We start from the raw sequence: 15,232 nt of genomic DNA on the forward strand, positions 1-15,232 counted from the left end.
CTCATCCTACTCATCACCGCCCAGCGAGCCTACGAATAGAATACTCACGAACGATGAAGAGCTTCATGGAATTGGAGAGGGAAGAAGGTTGATGATGACGATGGCGACGATCTCCTTGATCCGGAGCCCAAAACGGACTCCAGATCTGCCCTCCAGATGAAGAACAGGATGTGGCGGCGCCTCCGTGTCGCAAACGCGATGAAATCTTCTCTCTTGATTTTTTTCGGGACGAAAGGGAATATATAGAGCTGAGTTTGGAGGCGGTGGAGTCTCGTCGGCCCCACAAGCCCTGACGGCGCGACCTGGGAGGGGGGGGGGTGGCCGCGGCCACACGGCTTGTGGCCCACTGGCTCACCCCCTCCGGTGGATCTTTGCGCAGGTATTTTTCATATTTTCCAGAAATATTCTCCGTAAATTTTCAGGACGTTCCGAGAACTTTCATTTCTGCACAAAAACAACACCATGGCAATTTTGCTGAAAACAGCGTCAGTTCGGGTTAGTTCCATTAAAATCATGCAAATTAGAGTCCAAAACAAGGGCAAAAGAGTTTGGAAAAGTAGATATTATGGAGACGTATCACATGCCCATATTGGATCCTACATATTCTCTGAATAACTTATCGGTTGGACCTCAGTGTCAAGGATTCATATAATCCTGTATGTCATTCCCTTTGTCCTTCGGTATGTTACTTGCCCGAGATTCGATCAACGGTATCCGCATACCTATTTCAATCTCGTTACCGACAAGTCTCTTTACTCGTTACGTAATACAAGATCCCGTGACTTACACTTAGTCACATTGCTTGCAAGGCTTGTGTGTGATGTTGTATTACCGAGTGGGCCCCAAGATACCTCTCCGTCACACGGAGTGACAAATCCCAGTCTTGATCCATACTAACTCAACGGACATCTTCGGAGATACCTGTAGAGCACCTTTACAGTCACCCAGTTACGTTGTGACGTTTGATACACACAAGGCATTCCTCCGATGCCAGTGAGTTATATGATCTCATGGTCATAGGAACAAATACTTGACACGCAGAAAACTTGTGACAACCCGATGCCGGCGTTCCAGAAGATTCCCCCCTTTTATTCTGTTTCCGTCGTGTGTCTATTTTCTTTTGTCGCATCGTCATTGCATCATACGCATTGCATCGGCATCTCGTTGCCGCCAGTTTTCAAAAACTTGCATCCGTTGCTAGTTGCCGGTTCTCGTCGTCGTCCGTTCTGAGCCCGACCGCACACGCACGCGCCCGCGGCATCGTCAAACCCTGTTATAAAAGTGTGTTGAAAACTTTCTCTGATCGGGTTGAGATTTGACGTGTGGTCTTATTTTAATATAACTAGGCCGCCTGTCAAGTTTCGTCGCGATCGAAGTTCGTCTGGTACCCGAACGGTCGACCGTAGCGGCACCGTATTCGGTCTACCGTCGGACGTGTGTCGGTGTTTTAAAATTCGTTGCCGCGCCGCCCGTTTTCCCTCTCATCCCTACTCAGCCCATCTACACAGCCCATCAGTGCCACCTAGCCACTTCCTCCGTTCGTGGTCTTCGGATCGCGATCGGACGGTCGAGGTCCACCCCTCCAGAGACCAATCCTATACAAGTAGCACCCCCTAGTGAGAATCCTCTCACTCCACTAGGGTTCCCCCTAGTCATTTTTGCAGCCACCCCCCTAGAAAAAACCCCACCTGCTAGCTCCACCTCCTCTCTCCCCGAAATCCAATCTCAGGTCAGATCTGGACCATTGGATATCCATCCAAAGGGCCAGATTTGCCCAAAAACCCCACCTACCGGACATGTCCGTGGTCAAATCGGACATGTTCGGGCGACCACAGCTTCTCCCGAGCCATCCCCGTGCAGTTCGAGCCTCCCATGGCTGCCTCATCGATCTATGTGCCCGAGCCCGAGTTCCTCCTCCCCGCAGCCGGCCCCCACAGCGGCTCGTCGGAGCACATCGTCGGCCAGAGCCGCATCCGCCGTTCCCCAACCTCTCCGCGGCCTCCCCGTCCCCATACAATGCCGGCAGCCCCAGTTCGGCCCCCGTCGAACCCTAGCAGGAGGAGCTGGCCGCTCCGCGCCGCCACGCCGGATCCCGGGGGCAACCGCCGCCAGCTGCACGTCAGGTGGTCGTCTCCGCGTCCGAGCCTCGCGCCCGCCTCCTGCTCTCGTCCATGGGAGAGCGAACACCAGCGCCGCCGGTTCCCCTGGTTCGAGGAGAACGACGGGAGGGCAACCGCCCCTTCCAGCGCGCCTAGGCCTCGCGCCCCAGGCCAGCTCGGCCTCCCCACGGCCCAGTCCCAGGTGGGCCGGCCTCGCCTCCCGGCCCAACTCCACCGACCACCGGCCCGCGGCCTCCACAAGGTGAACCTCTATTTCCTCGCCCTGGGCGCTTCTTTGCTAATATGTGCCTCCTATTCGGCCCATTAGTGCTTTAGGTTGTTTTAGGAATTATATAAATTCCAGTAGATATTCGTATATTAAAACGGCTGTAGTTAATTAACCGTGTATCGGATCGCGATGTATTGTGTATGGTTTTGGCGTAGAATTTCGCGGAGAATACGATTATCCAACTTGCATAATTATTTGAGGTAGTTTGAAGTGCCTAATGCATCGTTTTGCGTGTTGTTTCAATAGGATCCGATCCGTAGTTATTTCCCGTGCGTGTCCGGATTACCCGTATACCGTAGATTAAATGTCCATGTTTTAGGGACCATTATTCCATGTATTCTAGAGCAGACATTTGTATTTTTGCGTGTAGGGAATTGCGGTAGTTTATTTTCCCGTGTATAGGTTATTTTCTCGCATTTATGTGTGGTGTATTTTGGTGTTGCAACCCCACATATTTTATATGTTTCCGGGGTAGAAAAATCCCATGGAAAGTTAGTTTGCAAGATATTTTGCTAAGTTGCCCTTTTGTTTAATTCGTAGGATTTATTCCGTGCGTGCTACGATCAAGTTGTCAACTAGAGAATTGATCTTGGATGTTTTGTTTAGTCCCTGGTATTTTTGGTTGCAATAGAAATGCATGTTTATGTGTGTTTTGATTGCCCTCAAGTTGCTAGAAATGGTGATGTTTTAGACGTGCTGAAATATTTCTAAGTCTGAAATCTGTTATATTTTGTTGTTGTCTTGTCTTCCTTGCATCTTGTGGTCTGTAGCTCTTTTGAGGTTGGTCCAATGGAGTTAGTTGTAGCTCTTGTGTTTCTCTAGCATGCTGTAAACTTTCATGGCATTTGGAGTCCTGTAGCTATAGGTTTTTCTGTTGTCAATATTGCTTCAGATCGAAAACTGCACTTTCATGAGGTGTAATTTTTCACTAAGTCTGGAATAGTGAGTGGGATGCCTTTTTGTGACTTCTTTCCCTAGTGTTCCATGATGTCATGCTAGTTTTTGTTAGTTGTTTGTAGTAGTGCTTCTTGCCCTCTTTCATGCCATGCCTTGCTTGAGCATATCGGAGTTGTGTAGCCCGTAGTTGTGGGGTGTAGAAAATGCTATGTGGCTGATTTTTGGCAGCTTGTAGTCATTTCTTGTTTTCCTCGTAGTTGTTGAACCGTAGCTCCGATTTGATCGTGTCCTACATGAAAGTTGCTTAGAATCTCGTGTAGTTTCATTTTCTCTTGCTGGTTGTATGATTTCAAGTTCTCGTAGCCGTCGTTGCACACATACTGCATTCATGCCATCATATCTTGCGGTGCTTGTAACTTTTGATCCGTAGCTCCGTTGGGATGTTCTCTATGTGTAGTTTGCTTGAAATGACGCGTAGAATCACGTGAACCTATTTGTTTTGCTGTTTAACAACGAATTAAATGCATTAGTTCAGATCTGGACAGAATTGTAAATTAACATGTGAGGTCGTCTCGGAGATGCTATATGTCATTTCCGACCTCATTTAAAACGCCTAGATAGATAGTTTAATTTCCGCTTCACCTCTTGCATGTCTAACCACATTTAATTTTGTCGTATATCTAATCGGGATAGAACTAAATAATTAACGTGGAGTTTCATCAATATGCAACTCGTTGCATATTGAACTTCACTTAATGTGTAGTGTTTGATTGTGTGAATTGTCATGCCGTGACTTGCATGTTTTCAGCTGCTCATGCATCATTTGTGTTGTGCGTCGTGTGGTGAATTCCGTGTGATGATTTGTGTTTCCGGTTCTCTCCGCCTCGATAGAGTTCCGCAAGCGTGCCGGATGTGAGGACTCGTTCGACTATGTCGGTTCGTCTGCTTCACGGAGGCATTCTTCTTCCAAGAGGGATCTCAGGCAAGATGATCATTTCCCCAGATACCATTACTATCATTGCCATGCTAGTTTTACCGCTTCTATCGATTATGTCTCGTTGTCTACCACATGTTAAATACCAGCCTCTCAACAATGCCATGATAACCCTCAACCTGTTCGACCTAGCAAACCACTGATTGACTATGTTACCGCTTGCTTAACCATGTTGTTAGCGTTGCTAGTTGCAGGTGCAGTTGCTTCCATGTGATAACATGGGTTCCTTGTCATATCACCATATTAAATGCTATTTAATTTAATGCACCTATATACTTGGTAAAAGGTGGAAGGCTCGGCCTTTCTAGCCTGGTGTTTTGTTCCACCTTTGCCCCCTTAGTTTTCGGCTACCGGTGTTATGTTCCATAAATGAGCGCTCCTAACACGATCGGGGTTGTTATGGGGACCCCCTTGGTAATTCGTTTTAGATTAAAGCTGGTCTGGCAAGGCCCAACATTGGTTTTACATTTGCCCAACATAATAATTTGATAATACTGAAATGCATAGGGAGTTAGCGCTACCCGAGGAGTAATTTTACATAAACAGGGGGGCCAGTGCTAATGGTGTTGGTCCCAAACAGTCTGCCTGCGGGGCCACCGCGAGGAAACTCAAGGTTTGGCACTCGTAGCTAGTTCCATCCGTCGTGTCCTGAGAACGAGATACGCGGCTCCTATCGGGATCGTCGACACGCCGGGCGGCCTTGCTGGATTAGTTTTACCTTTGACGAGATATCTTGTGCATCGGGATTCCGGTGATGCTTTGGGTAATCTCAGAGTTGAGGTTTTCCACTAGGGAATCCGACGAGATCGCGAGCTTCGTGATTGAGGATTTCTATGCGGCTTGTGGTAATTTGTGATGGACTAGTTGGAGCACCCCTGCAGGGTTAAATCTTTCGAAAAGCCGTGTCCGCGGTTATGTGGCAACGTGGATACTTTGTTTAACACTGGTTCTAGATAACTTGAAGTTAACTTAATTAAAATATGCCAACTGTGTGCGTAACCGTGACTGTCTCTTTCGTGAGTTCCTTCTCCGATTGAGGACATGGTGGGGTTATGCCTGACGTAGGTAGGTGTTCAGGATCATTCATTTGGTCATCTGTAGTTCACATCCGCTATCCATAGTTCTTCCCCCTCTTATTCCTGGTACTCGTAAATTAGCCACTAAATATATGCTTAGTCGCTGCTGCAACCTCACCACTTAACCATACCTCATCCATTAAGCTTTGCTAGTCTTGATACCTTTGGAAATGAGATTGCTGAGTCCCCTGTGGCTCACAGATTACTACAACACCAGTTGCAGGTACAGGTAAAGGTTACTTGACGCGAGCGCGTTGATTGTACATTTGGAGTTGCTTCTTCTTCTTCTTCTTCATCGATCTAGGATGGGTTCCAGGCCGACAGCCTGGGATAGCAAGGATGGACGTCGTTCTTATTTTTCTCGTTTGTTTTCGTCCATAGTCGGACCCTGCTCTTACTCTTGATGATTATGTAATGTACTAATGTGACTCTGATGTAGCTTGTGGCGAGTGTAAGCCAACTCTATATATATCTCTTCTTTTCAGTACATGTACTTGTGACGATATCCATTCTTGCGACACGACGAGATGCGCTTCTATCCCTGACGAGGCCCTCGTGCCAAATTGAGGATAGGGTCGCATCTTGGGCGTGACAAAACTATAGCAATAAAACGACACGATCAATATGCTACGTTCATATTTTGTGTCTTGTCCATCACATGATTCTCCTAATGATGTGATCCTGTTATTAAATGACAACACTTGTCTATGGTTAGGAATCCTTGACCATCTTTGATCAACGAGCTAGTCAACTAGAGGCTTACTAGGGACAGTGTTTTGTCTATGTATCCACACATGTATTTGTGTTTCCAATCAATACAATTATAGCATGGATAATAAATGATTATCACGAGCAAAGAAATATAATAATAACTAATTTATTATTGCCTCTAGGGCATATTTCCAACAGCGGCGGCAAGGGGCTGCGGCAGGAGGCGGCCGGGGAACCAGCGCGGGGGGCGAGGGGGGCAGCGAGGCGGCGGCCTGGAGCAGATGGCGGCGGCTGGCATGGCATGCGTGGGAGGAGGAGGGAGCCGACTGGGGCGGCGCGTTCTGGGCTCGAGCGGGCCGGCTGCGGGCTCGGGCGGGCCCCGGCGGCTGAGGGAGGAGGCTGCGGTGGGGAGGAGAGAGGAGGCTAGGGTTTGAGGGGCGGCGTGGTTTTCGAGGAGGAGAGAGAGAGAGGGGCTAGATTAGGAAGGTGGGGGCTGTTTAAATAGAGAAGGGGGGCTATGTTTAGTAGTTTTTTGCCCCGGTTTCAACCGTACGATCGGAATCGAACGATCTCGAACGCGGGGACGGCTAAGGGGTTGTGTAGAGTGGCTAGCCAGAGACGAGAGGGAAAACGGGCACCTGACAACGCGATTTAAAATACCGAAAAACGTCCGACGACAGACCAAATACGGTGCCGCAATGGTCGACCGTTCGGGTACCAGACGGACCCCGATTGCGACGAAAATTGGCAGGCTGCCTACCTACAACTAAATAAGACAGCACGTCAAGTTTCAACCCAATCAGAGAAAGTTTTATACACACTTTTAAAAACAGAGTTTGACGATGCCGCGGGCGCGTGCGTGTGTGGTCGGGCTCTACATGGGCAACGGCGAGAACGGAGAGAACCGGCAACTAACAACAGATGGAGGTTTTGAAAACTGGCGGCAACGGAGTGCCGATGCAATGCGGATGATGCGCATGATGCGACAAATAAAATAAGTCACACGACGAAAACGGATTAAAGGGGAATCTTGTGGGGCGTCGGTCTCGGGCTGTCACACCCTCCTCCTACCTCTGTTCACTGAACAAAGGCGTGGCAACCATCCACGTCCATGGTCGCGCCTTGGCGTGCGTGGCGGTCATTTGTGCCCCCTTCACTAGAAACGCGTTTAACAAGAACCCTAGCTTGCCCTCGTCCATTCCCCCTCGCCCCACTCGATCCCCATCTTGCCCCTCTTCCCTGGCTTGATTTCGAGGTCAAGGATCGTGTAATCGTCGCTGCCTCGTCGTCATTGACGCGTCCATCGGCCTCTCCGGCGTGCGGGAACACATGCGGGATGTCCGCTGTAGCCGGCTTCGTTCGTTTGGGGGACCAAATCAAGCCGGAAGCCCTCGAGCCGTCGCTACAAACCGTTGTCCCTGTTCGCGGCCACCGAAGCTACACCGCGTCGATCGACGCCACTGCTACTCCTAACCTATCAATGAGCCGCCTTGAGCTCCTCTGGTGAGCTCCGCCTCGACCCCCTAGAGAGCTCCTCTGGTGAGCCCCTAACGAAGGGGTATCCACTTACGGGTGGTAGTGGTGGGTAATTTCGCTCCAACTCCAGCTTCTACAATTTTATGGAGCACCTCCTAGAGAGCTTCATAAAAAACAGGAAATTGGACCCCAGATTCTAGTTTTTTTATGAAGCTGTATATCGTAAAGCTACCCCGTTTGACTTATGTTTTCTAGAGCGGAGCTGAATTTTCTAGAGTAGAGCAGTACCAAACAGCCCTTAGTATCTCTAGGGATTCCATTAGAAAGCCTTCCCTTCTACATGCTTTTGAAATGAACGCAACAAACCCCACCATATTCATTTCGTTATACCTATAGGAAAAGGGTGTCATACGATACATTTTTCGCATTGAGCCTCGGCTAATGTTTCTCTGCCTTTGAAACGTGAAGGATTGGTTCCTATCCTACCTAGAAGCCAAAATGCTTAAAAAAGAAAAAAGTCACTAGACCCTCCAAATCCCATGAAGCGTAAGAAATTGCTGAATGTGGGCCCGCAACCCATCGGGAGCCCGAGCCCATAAACGGAAACGCCATCCGTCCCGAGCCAAATCGGATCGCCCGCTTAGGGTTTCCATTTCACTCTCTCTCTCCCTCCCTCCCCTCGCTCGTGCACCCTAACCCTAGCTGCCATCCATGGCGGCGGAAGCGCCTCCACCACCGCCGTCCTCCTCCTCCTCCGCCCCCGCGCGCCAGGCGCCGGCCGGGGCGGCGTCCCCGGAGACGTACCTCGGGAGCCTCATCAGCCTCACCTCCAAGAGCGAGATCAGGTACGAGGGCGTCCTCTACAACATCAACACCGAGGAGTCCAGCATCGGCCTCCGCAATGGTGAGAACCAGCCCCCTCCTCCCCTTCCCCTCCCCCCCCGCACTGCCTTTACGCCGCTCCCCATCCCCCAGATGCGCTCGTCCCAGCCCTAGATTCGGTCCCCCCCGCCGCCGCGCCCGATCTGGCGCTCGTCCTAGCCCTGGATTTGGCATCCCCTGCTGCGGCGGCAAGTCGTGGGTCTCAAACCAACAATTCGGGCGGTTACGAGATGGAGTGAATAGTGTGTCCAGTACGGCTCTAGTTTCTGCTAGGATTTACCAAGCACCCGCCGCATCTCAACTGGCATGCCCGCCCTTTAGCAGCTGGCTTGTCGCTTTTTGCTCCGTCACGCGCCCACATGCTCGATTCCGTATCCCCTGTTGCGGCAAGTCGTAGGTCTGAAACCAACAATTCCTGCGGTTACACGATGGGGTGAATGGTGTGTCGAGTATGGCTCTACTTCTTTTCTTCTTCTTGCCTTTTATGCTAGGATTTACCAAGCGAACCGCTCGCACATCCTCCTACATGGTATGCTGTAATTATGAAGCGGCACGTCTGCGATGGTTGGCAGCTGGCCTGCCGCTTCTCGCGCCGTGGCGTGCCCACATTTTGTATGGCGCTGCCGGATTAACATCTGTTCCAATTGTCGTTTTTTCTAGTGCGGTCGTTTGGAACCGAAGGGCGCAAGAAGGACGGGATACAGATCCCCGCTAGCGACAAAGTCTACGAGTACATCCTCTTCCGCGGAAGCGATATCAAGGTACGTGGCACCGTGGATAGTGCCCTTTTTTGTCTTCTCTAGTTTTGTTGTTGCATGCTCCGAGTAATCATGTCATGTTGCAGCTAACTTCCTGTCGCTGAGTCGGTCTGTATACAGATTGGTAGGATTTTACTTTTAGCTTGTTTGTCTGCTAGACAGCGTCGGGCTGGCAGCCATGTGTGAAATAGCCTCGTCGTTACACAGGAAGTCAAATCCGTAACATGATTGGTTATGTTGTACTTCACATATTGGGCATGCCTTTTGTTTAAATTGCCAAAATCCCAACACAAATTTGTAAAACCATGTTATGTTTCTAATTTTGGATATGGCCCAACTAAGATATATTTGAGATCTGAGCTAGTCAGAAAAGTATTCCGTAAATGATATCATGATGGCTAGATAGTGGGAAGGTTTTATCTTGGCAATGTATTAATATTTAGTTAGACAGTGAGAAGATTTTACCCTGGTAATGTATTAATGTAGTATCTATGGCATGTTCTTAGTACACACCTGTGGTGTTTTTACTTCAAACATGCCATTTATGGTATCTGCTATTATCTATCTATTCGAGTGTTGTGTTACTGTCATAATATCTCATGGATGGCAGACGATTGACTTTGCTTCTGCAGGATTTGCAAGTTAAGTCGTCGCCGCCGCCACCACAACCACAACCGGCTCCCCTGCACAATGATCCTGCCATAATCCAGGTACTGATATGATGCAAATACATGGAACTTGTAGTCTTGTACCTTAAGGGCCACTTGACTGATTCAATTTTGTTCTGCAGTCACATTATCCTCCATCATCGACGACCTCAAGTTTGCAGTCTGCTGGTGGTGCAGCTTTGCCGGACCTCAGCTCCCAGCCAGCCCAATATGGGTTTCAGAGGCCAAATTTCCCGAGTAACATTCCTCTATATCAGCCAGGGAATAATCCATGGGGTTCTTCTGGTCAACCTCCCGCTGGAAATGCTTCTGCTCTTTCAGTCCCGCCAATGTATTGGCAGGGATACTATACGCCTCCAGGTGGCCTTCCATCTCATCTGCAGCAACCTACTATGCTTCAGCCCACGCCCGGATTATCAGCTCCACAGACTTTCCAATATCCAGGACTGAATCCATCTTTACCATCTGGGCCCCCCTTGTTGCAACCATCTGTTACTGGTCAAGGTCCTTCCTCAAGTGCCACGCCTGCTACAACGGCACCTTCTGCTAGCTTATTAGGTCCAGAAACATCAAAGCCTCTGCTGCCAAACATGGTACCTCTGTTTACTCCTCCGGTGCCGTCTCATGGTGCCTCTCTTCCAGTAGCCAGTCAGCCAATTTCCATGACTGAAACTAGTGCAACAGCATCGCAGAACTTAAATTCTCTTGTTAGCAGTAAGACTCCTGCTGTAAATTCAGGCTCAACACTGTTGTACCAAACAGCACCCCAGGCAATTTCTTCGACTAGTGCTTCATCTAGTCTTGCTGGATTGGAGATACCGGCACCTTTGTTGGCATCATCTGGCCAGCTATTGCAGAATGCTCCATCCATGCTTTCATCATCTCAGTCCATGCAAACACCTTTACAAATGAGCAACAACATCACCAAGCCTGCTGACCCCAAAACAAGGGTTGCAGAACCACTGCTACCTGATCCTCCGACACGCGCTCTGCCAGAGAATAATGAGCCTATATTGCCATTGCCAAAACAGACACCACAAAGGGTATACCACCATTTCTGTATTTTATTTGCATGCATTTAGATACATGATTTTCTTTCTTAAGAGTTATCTACTCCCTCTGTCCCATAATATCAGAGCATTTTCGACACTAGTGTAGTGTCGAAAACACTCTTAATTGATGGGATGGAGGGAGTAGTATATAATCAGCGCCTGGTGGGCTTATCATGAGAAACTTGCTTGATTTTGCCAAAGTGAATTGGTTGTCGCTTGAAACCCACCATCATTGTCTGGCTTCATGTGGCTGGCATGTTTAAGCAGCAACTATTGATAGATAGTATTTTGTAGGTGTTTTTATCCAACTCAGAACATCATTAACCACTTGAAGCTTTGAAGGTAGTGAGAAACCTGAAAACTTGTTAGAGGATAATACTGGATCCTTCGCAACTTGTTTACTACCATACAGTTAAAACGATCAAATGTGGAATCAGGTTTTTGAATTTGGCTGCTTATTGCCTTCTTGACCAGTTTAGCGTCTAGTTAACCTCCTTGAAACACACTTCATTAGCTCAAGTTGAAATATTTCTCAGTTTCTTATCGACCTGACCAGTAAAGCAAAATATTACATCTAGTTTAGATGTCGTCAACTTGTCATGTACACCTCAAATCATCTTGTTTCTTAATGCAAAAGAAGGGATTCTTGCTTTTGCTTTACACCTTACACTAAACTTGCTTTTGAAATGAACATCGTTAAACCTACTAGGCATATGTCCTCATAACAACTTTCTGAAATCTCATAGCATCCTGTCTTATCTTTCTGTGCTCATTATTATGCCTGTTCTTATTATGTTGCCCTTACTTTATTTTCAGTACAATGGAGCTGGTTCACAGGGCCACCACAACTATAGGGGCCGTGGAAGGGGTAGAGGCAGTGCGGTATGCTACATGCGCTCCAGTATATCTTTTTTTTGTCAGCGTTGTCTATATTGAATGCTATATTAATCGTGCTGTTGTCATCTGTACCTCTGCTGGTGTCTGCAATTTTCCTTTGTTGTGGATTTCTTATTTCAGTTGGATCGCTCATATTTTTTTAAAACAGACTTGGTATTCAAATTATCTTGGGTGCCTTCATTTTATCTATGTCAAAAGTAGATTATTAGTACATTACCATTTTACATTCTCACATTTGAGAGAATACTTGTATTACTCCCTCCGTTCCTAAATATAAGTTTTTTAAGAGATTTCACTTGCGGACTACATATGAATGTATATAGACATACTTTAGAGTATAGTTCATTTATTTTGCTCCGTATGTAGTCCCTTAGTGATTTCCCTAAAAAGACCTATATTTAGGAACGGAGGGAGTAGTTGTGATGCATGCATGCACTTCTATATCTCAATAAAATTTGTTTATCAGTAATACTGTACATATTTTTCTGTTACCTTTTAGCTTCAATTCATTTTGTTAGTATAAAGTTAGGGATTCACATGTTCTGAAATAGTACATACACGAAAAAGAAGTGACATGTAGGATATAGGGTACATATAAGAGGGGGTGCGGTGTGTTTGCGTAGCATAGTCTGTTTAGTTCTCGTTTGCAGAGTGTTATCTCCTGCATGAGATTGATCAGTAGTTGGTCTTGATCTTTTGGTGGGTGGCCACACTCCTCTAATTTATGTCTGTGACAGTGAGGTTTTCCCTGGAGAAGAGGAGCTTGTAACTCAAATAGCTGAAACTCGAAGCCCTTCACTATATTTAGGCCTAAATACATGTAGACATTATCCCTGTTATTTATTGTGAAGAGGTCGACCTTCTTGTATCATGCTTACATGTTCTTGTATAGAATTATTAAAGAATGTTTGGCTTGTAAGGACCGCGGTACTCATGCTTTCTCTTTTCTTGTCGTGCAGTTGTCGCAAGCGTCAACAAAATTTACTGAAGAGTTTGATTTTATGGCCATGAATGAGAAGTTTAACAAAGATGAAGTATGGGGCCATCTTGGTAAGAAATCTCAGTCTAGGGATAAAGATGGCGACCAAGGAGATGATGTATTTGATGAAGACCTAGAGTATGAGGAAACAGATAATCCAGAGTTAGATGTCAAGGTTTGATAGTTTCTTATGTTATACGTTTTGTGTTTATTGGGGCAAAATATCAACCTGTCATTCATCCTGTATCCAGCCTGTCTATGTCAAGGATGATTTTTTCGATTCCCTTTCTGGTGGAACATTTGGACGCGGAGGGCAAAACGGAAGGCCAAGGTTTTCAGAACTGAGGAAAATGGACACAGAGGTACATTGATTGGCCATATTCTTTCTTTATTGACACACTATTTATCTGTCTCTGATGGTTATCTTTGTGCAGACTTTTGGTGATTTCCCAAGGCATCGCCAGCCCTACCGTGGCGGTGGACGTGGCTACCGCGGGGGTGGTGGGCGTTCCCGTGGGTCGTACTACGGTGGGAGAGGAGACTATGGAAACATTGGAAGGGGCGGCGGCCAGGAGAACTACTACGGCGGTGGGAGGGGAGGCTATGGAAACATGGGACGTGGTGGTGGTGGTGGTGGTGGACAGGATAACTACTACGGTGGCGGTGGCGGCAGAGGAGGCTATGGGAGGGGTGGCGGGCAGGAAGACTCGTATCCTCAGCGTGGCGGCAGCGGTTCATATGGAAGAGGCTGATGACACTGCCCCGGCCATCGTCATATCACACTGGTGTTGTAGCCCTTTACTTACTTACTACTACTACAGCTCATCTCACTTGCTCCCGTTCTGCTGCAAATAAGCGCGACTTGGCTTGTTGTCCCTTGGTCCGACCCTACCCTACCCACCCAGCAGGGCAGGGGTGGCTGCTGCCGTGTAGGCTTGTGTATCTTGATGATGATCGTGTGGGTTTACTTTTTATAGGCCCTCAGTACTGTGCTTGTGCTGTGTAAGGAGGAAGAGTTGGCGGTAGATGATGAGCAACCAACCCGCTGCGCCTCTTAAGCGCGCGCGTGTGTGTAGCGCGAGTCTGAGATGTAGTTGTATAGGCCGATCTCATACCTGGTGTCTGCAGTGTTGGGCTTTTACCTCATCATCACTCATTGTGTCTGTCTGGTTTTGTTTTACAAAAAGTACAATCTAGTAGGTGTATTGTACTGCATGTTTTGTACCAGAATTCTGAACAAGTACATTGTAAACAGAAGCTAGAGGCCATGACAAGTTTTTAATTTAGTTTCGGGGTTTCTTCTTGTGTGTTGTCTCGTTGGTATCCTTTCTGTCCCCTATTGGTTGGATTGAAAAGGACACCTGGTGCCGCTGCTGTGTGAAATAAATACAATGTGTGTGTTTGTTTGTGCTGTGTCTGGTTGGTTGGGTGGGGATATGGTGGCCGCGACGATGACAAGTTTGGTCCAGTGCTTTAATTGTTTGTTGTGTCCAATCAGTATGATTAGCTTACATTCTTGATTAGGTTTTACCACCTGTTTTCCACTTGTCCAAGAGTTTGAATTGAGAAGTTTAGCACCCGTCAGTCAGTATGTTGACGACACACGCACACGCACGGGCATTTGAGCGGACGGCTAATTCGGGACGGAAGGATGGAGTAGTATATAGGTACTAGTGGCGAAGATCGAAAGTCTCATTTATATTTTGAATAAGTGCTTCAATTTTATTTTTATTGCATGCATGTAATCTTTTTCATGTTTAGCTGGTTGAGATTTTTTGGGGGTTTTATAGGACGGAAAGAGGTGTAGTTTTGTTTTGGCACGATTCACTGGTGTAATAAAGTTAATTATAACACGTTTACATCCGTCGTAGTTGTCCTTTTGTTTGTACATGTAGAGATGCTTGACTTCTTTTTTGTATAGAGCAACAAAGACCATTGCCGATGGTGTCCATTTCATGTTCTTAATAGAATGGAAGCGTTTTAAGGATCATGCGACCAAGTTTTGATTAAATCGTGATTTATTGATCGCAAAGAGTTAAATAGTACAGGCAAGGTACAAAACAAATCATTCTGAATACAACGCAACAAATTGAAATCTGTAGTGTTTCGCCTTTTTTGTCCTTGCGGAATTTCTTTAACATGTGAGACGTGGCGATATTCAATAAGAGAAGTGATTCAATGTTATATTATTTTTAAATTTTATTATTTCTTATCTTAGTGCAGGGACTTCTTCATGCATGACCTCTGTGTATTATATTTATATTTGGTCTGTCATATCTTCATAATATTCATCTGGGAGTTTTAGCAGGCGAACAACGCTAGAATCAGTAGCATTCATGCATGACCTCTTTAGCAGGCGAACAACGCTAGAATCAGTAGCATCAAAGGTGTTCTTTTTTGTATGTTTGAGTAATGTTGATAGAGTGAAATGCATCAAAGGTGTTCTTTTTTGTA

General features: G+C 47.0%; 1 protein-coding gene across 1 annotated transcript; it reads left to right on the forward strand.

The window, feature by feature from the left end:
* The first annotated feature begins 8,179 nt into the window (after positions 1-8,179).
* Positions 8,180-14,081, forward strand: LOC123442363 (protein decapping 5-like). Its single transcript, XM_045118379.1, has 8 exons — positions 8,180-8,446; positions 9,085-9,185; positions 9,815-9,892; positions 9,973-10,893; positions 11,719-11,784; positions 12,759-12,953; positions 13,030-13,140; positions 13,213-14,081. The coding sequence occupies exons 1-8, from the start codon at positions 8,254-8,256 to the stop codon at positions 13,528-13,530; spliced, it is 1,983 nt and encodes a 660-aa protein (XP_044974314.1). The 5' UTR covers positions 8,180-8,253; the 3' UTR covers positions 13,531-14,081.
* The last annotated feature ends 1,151 nt before the right edge of the window (positions 14,082-15,232 follow it).

The sequence above is a fragment of the Hordeum vulgare genome, chromosome 3H (assembly GCF_904849725.1).
Source record: "Hordeum vulgare subsp. vulgare chromosome 3H, MorexV3_pseudomolecules_assembly, whole genome shotgun sequence".
Classification (NCBI taxonomy): Eukaryota; Viridiplantae; Streptophyta; class Magnoliopsida; order Poales; family Poaceae; genus Hordeum; species Hordeum vulgare.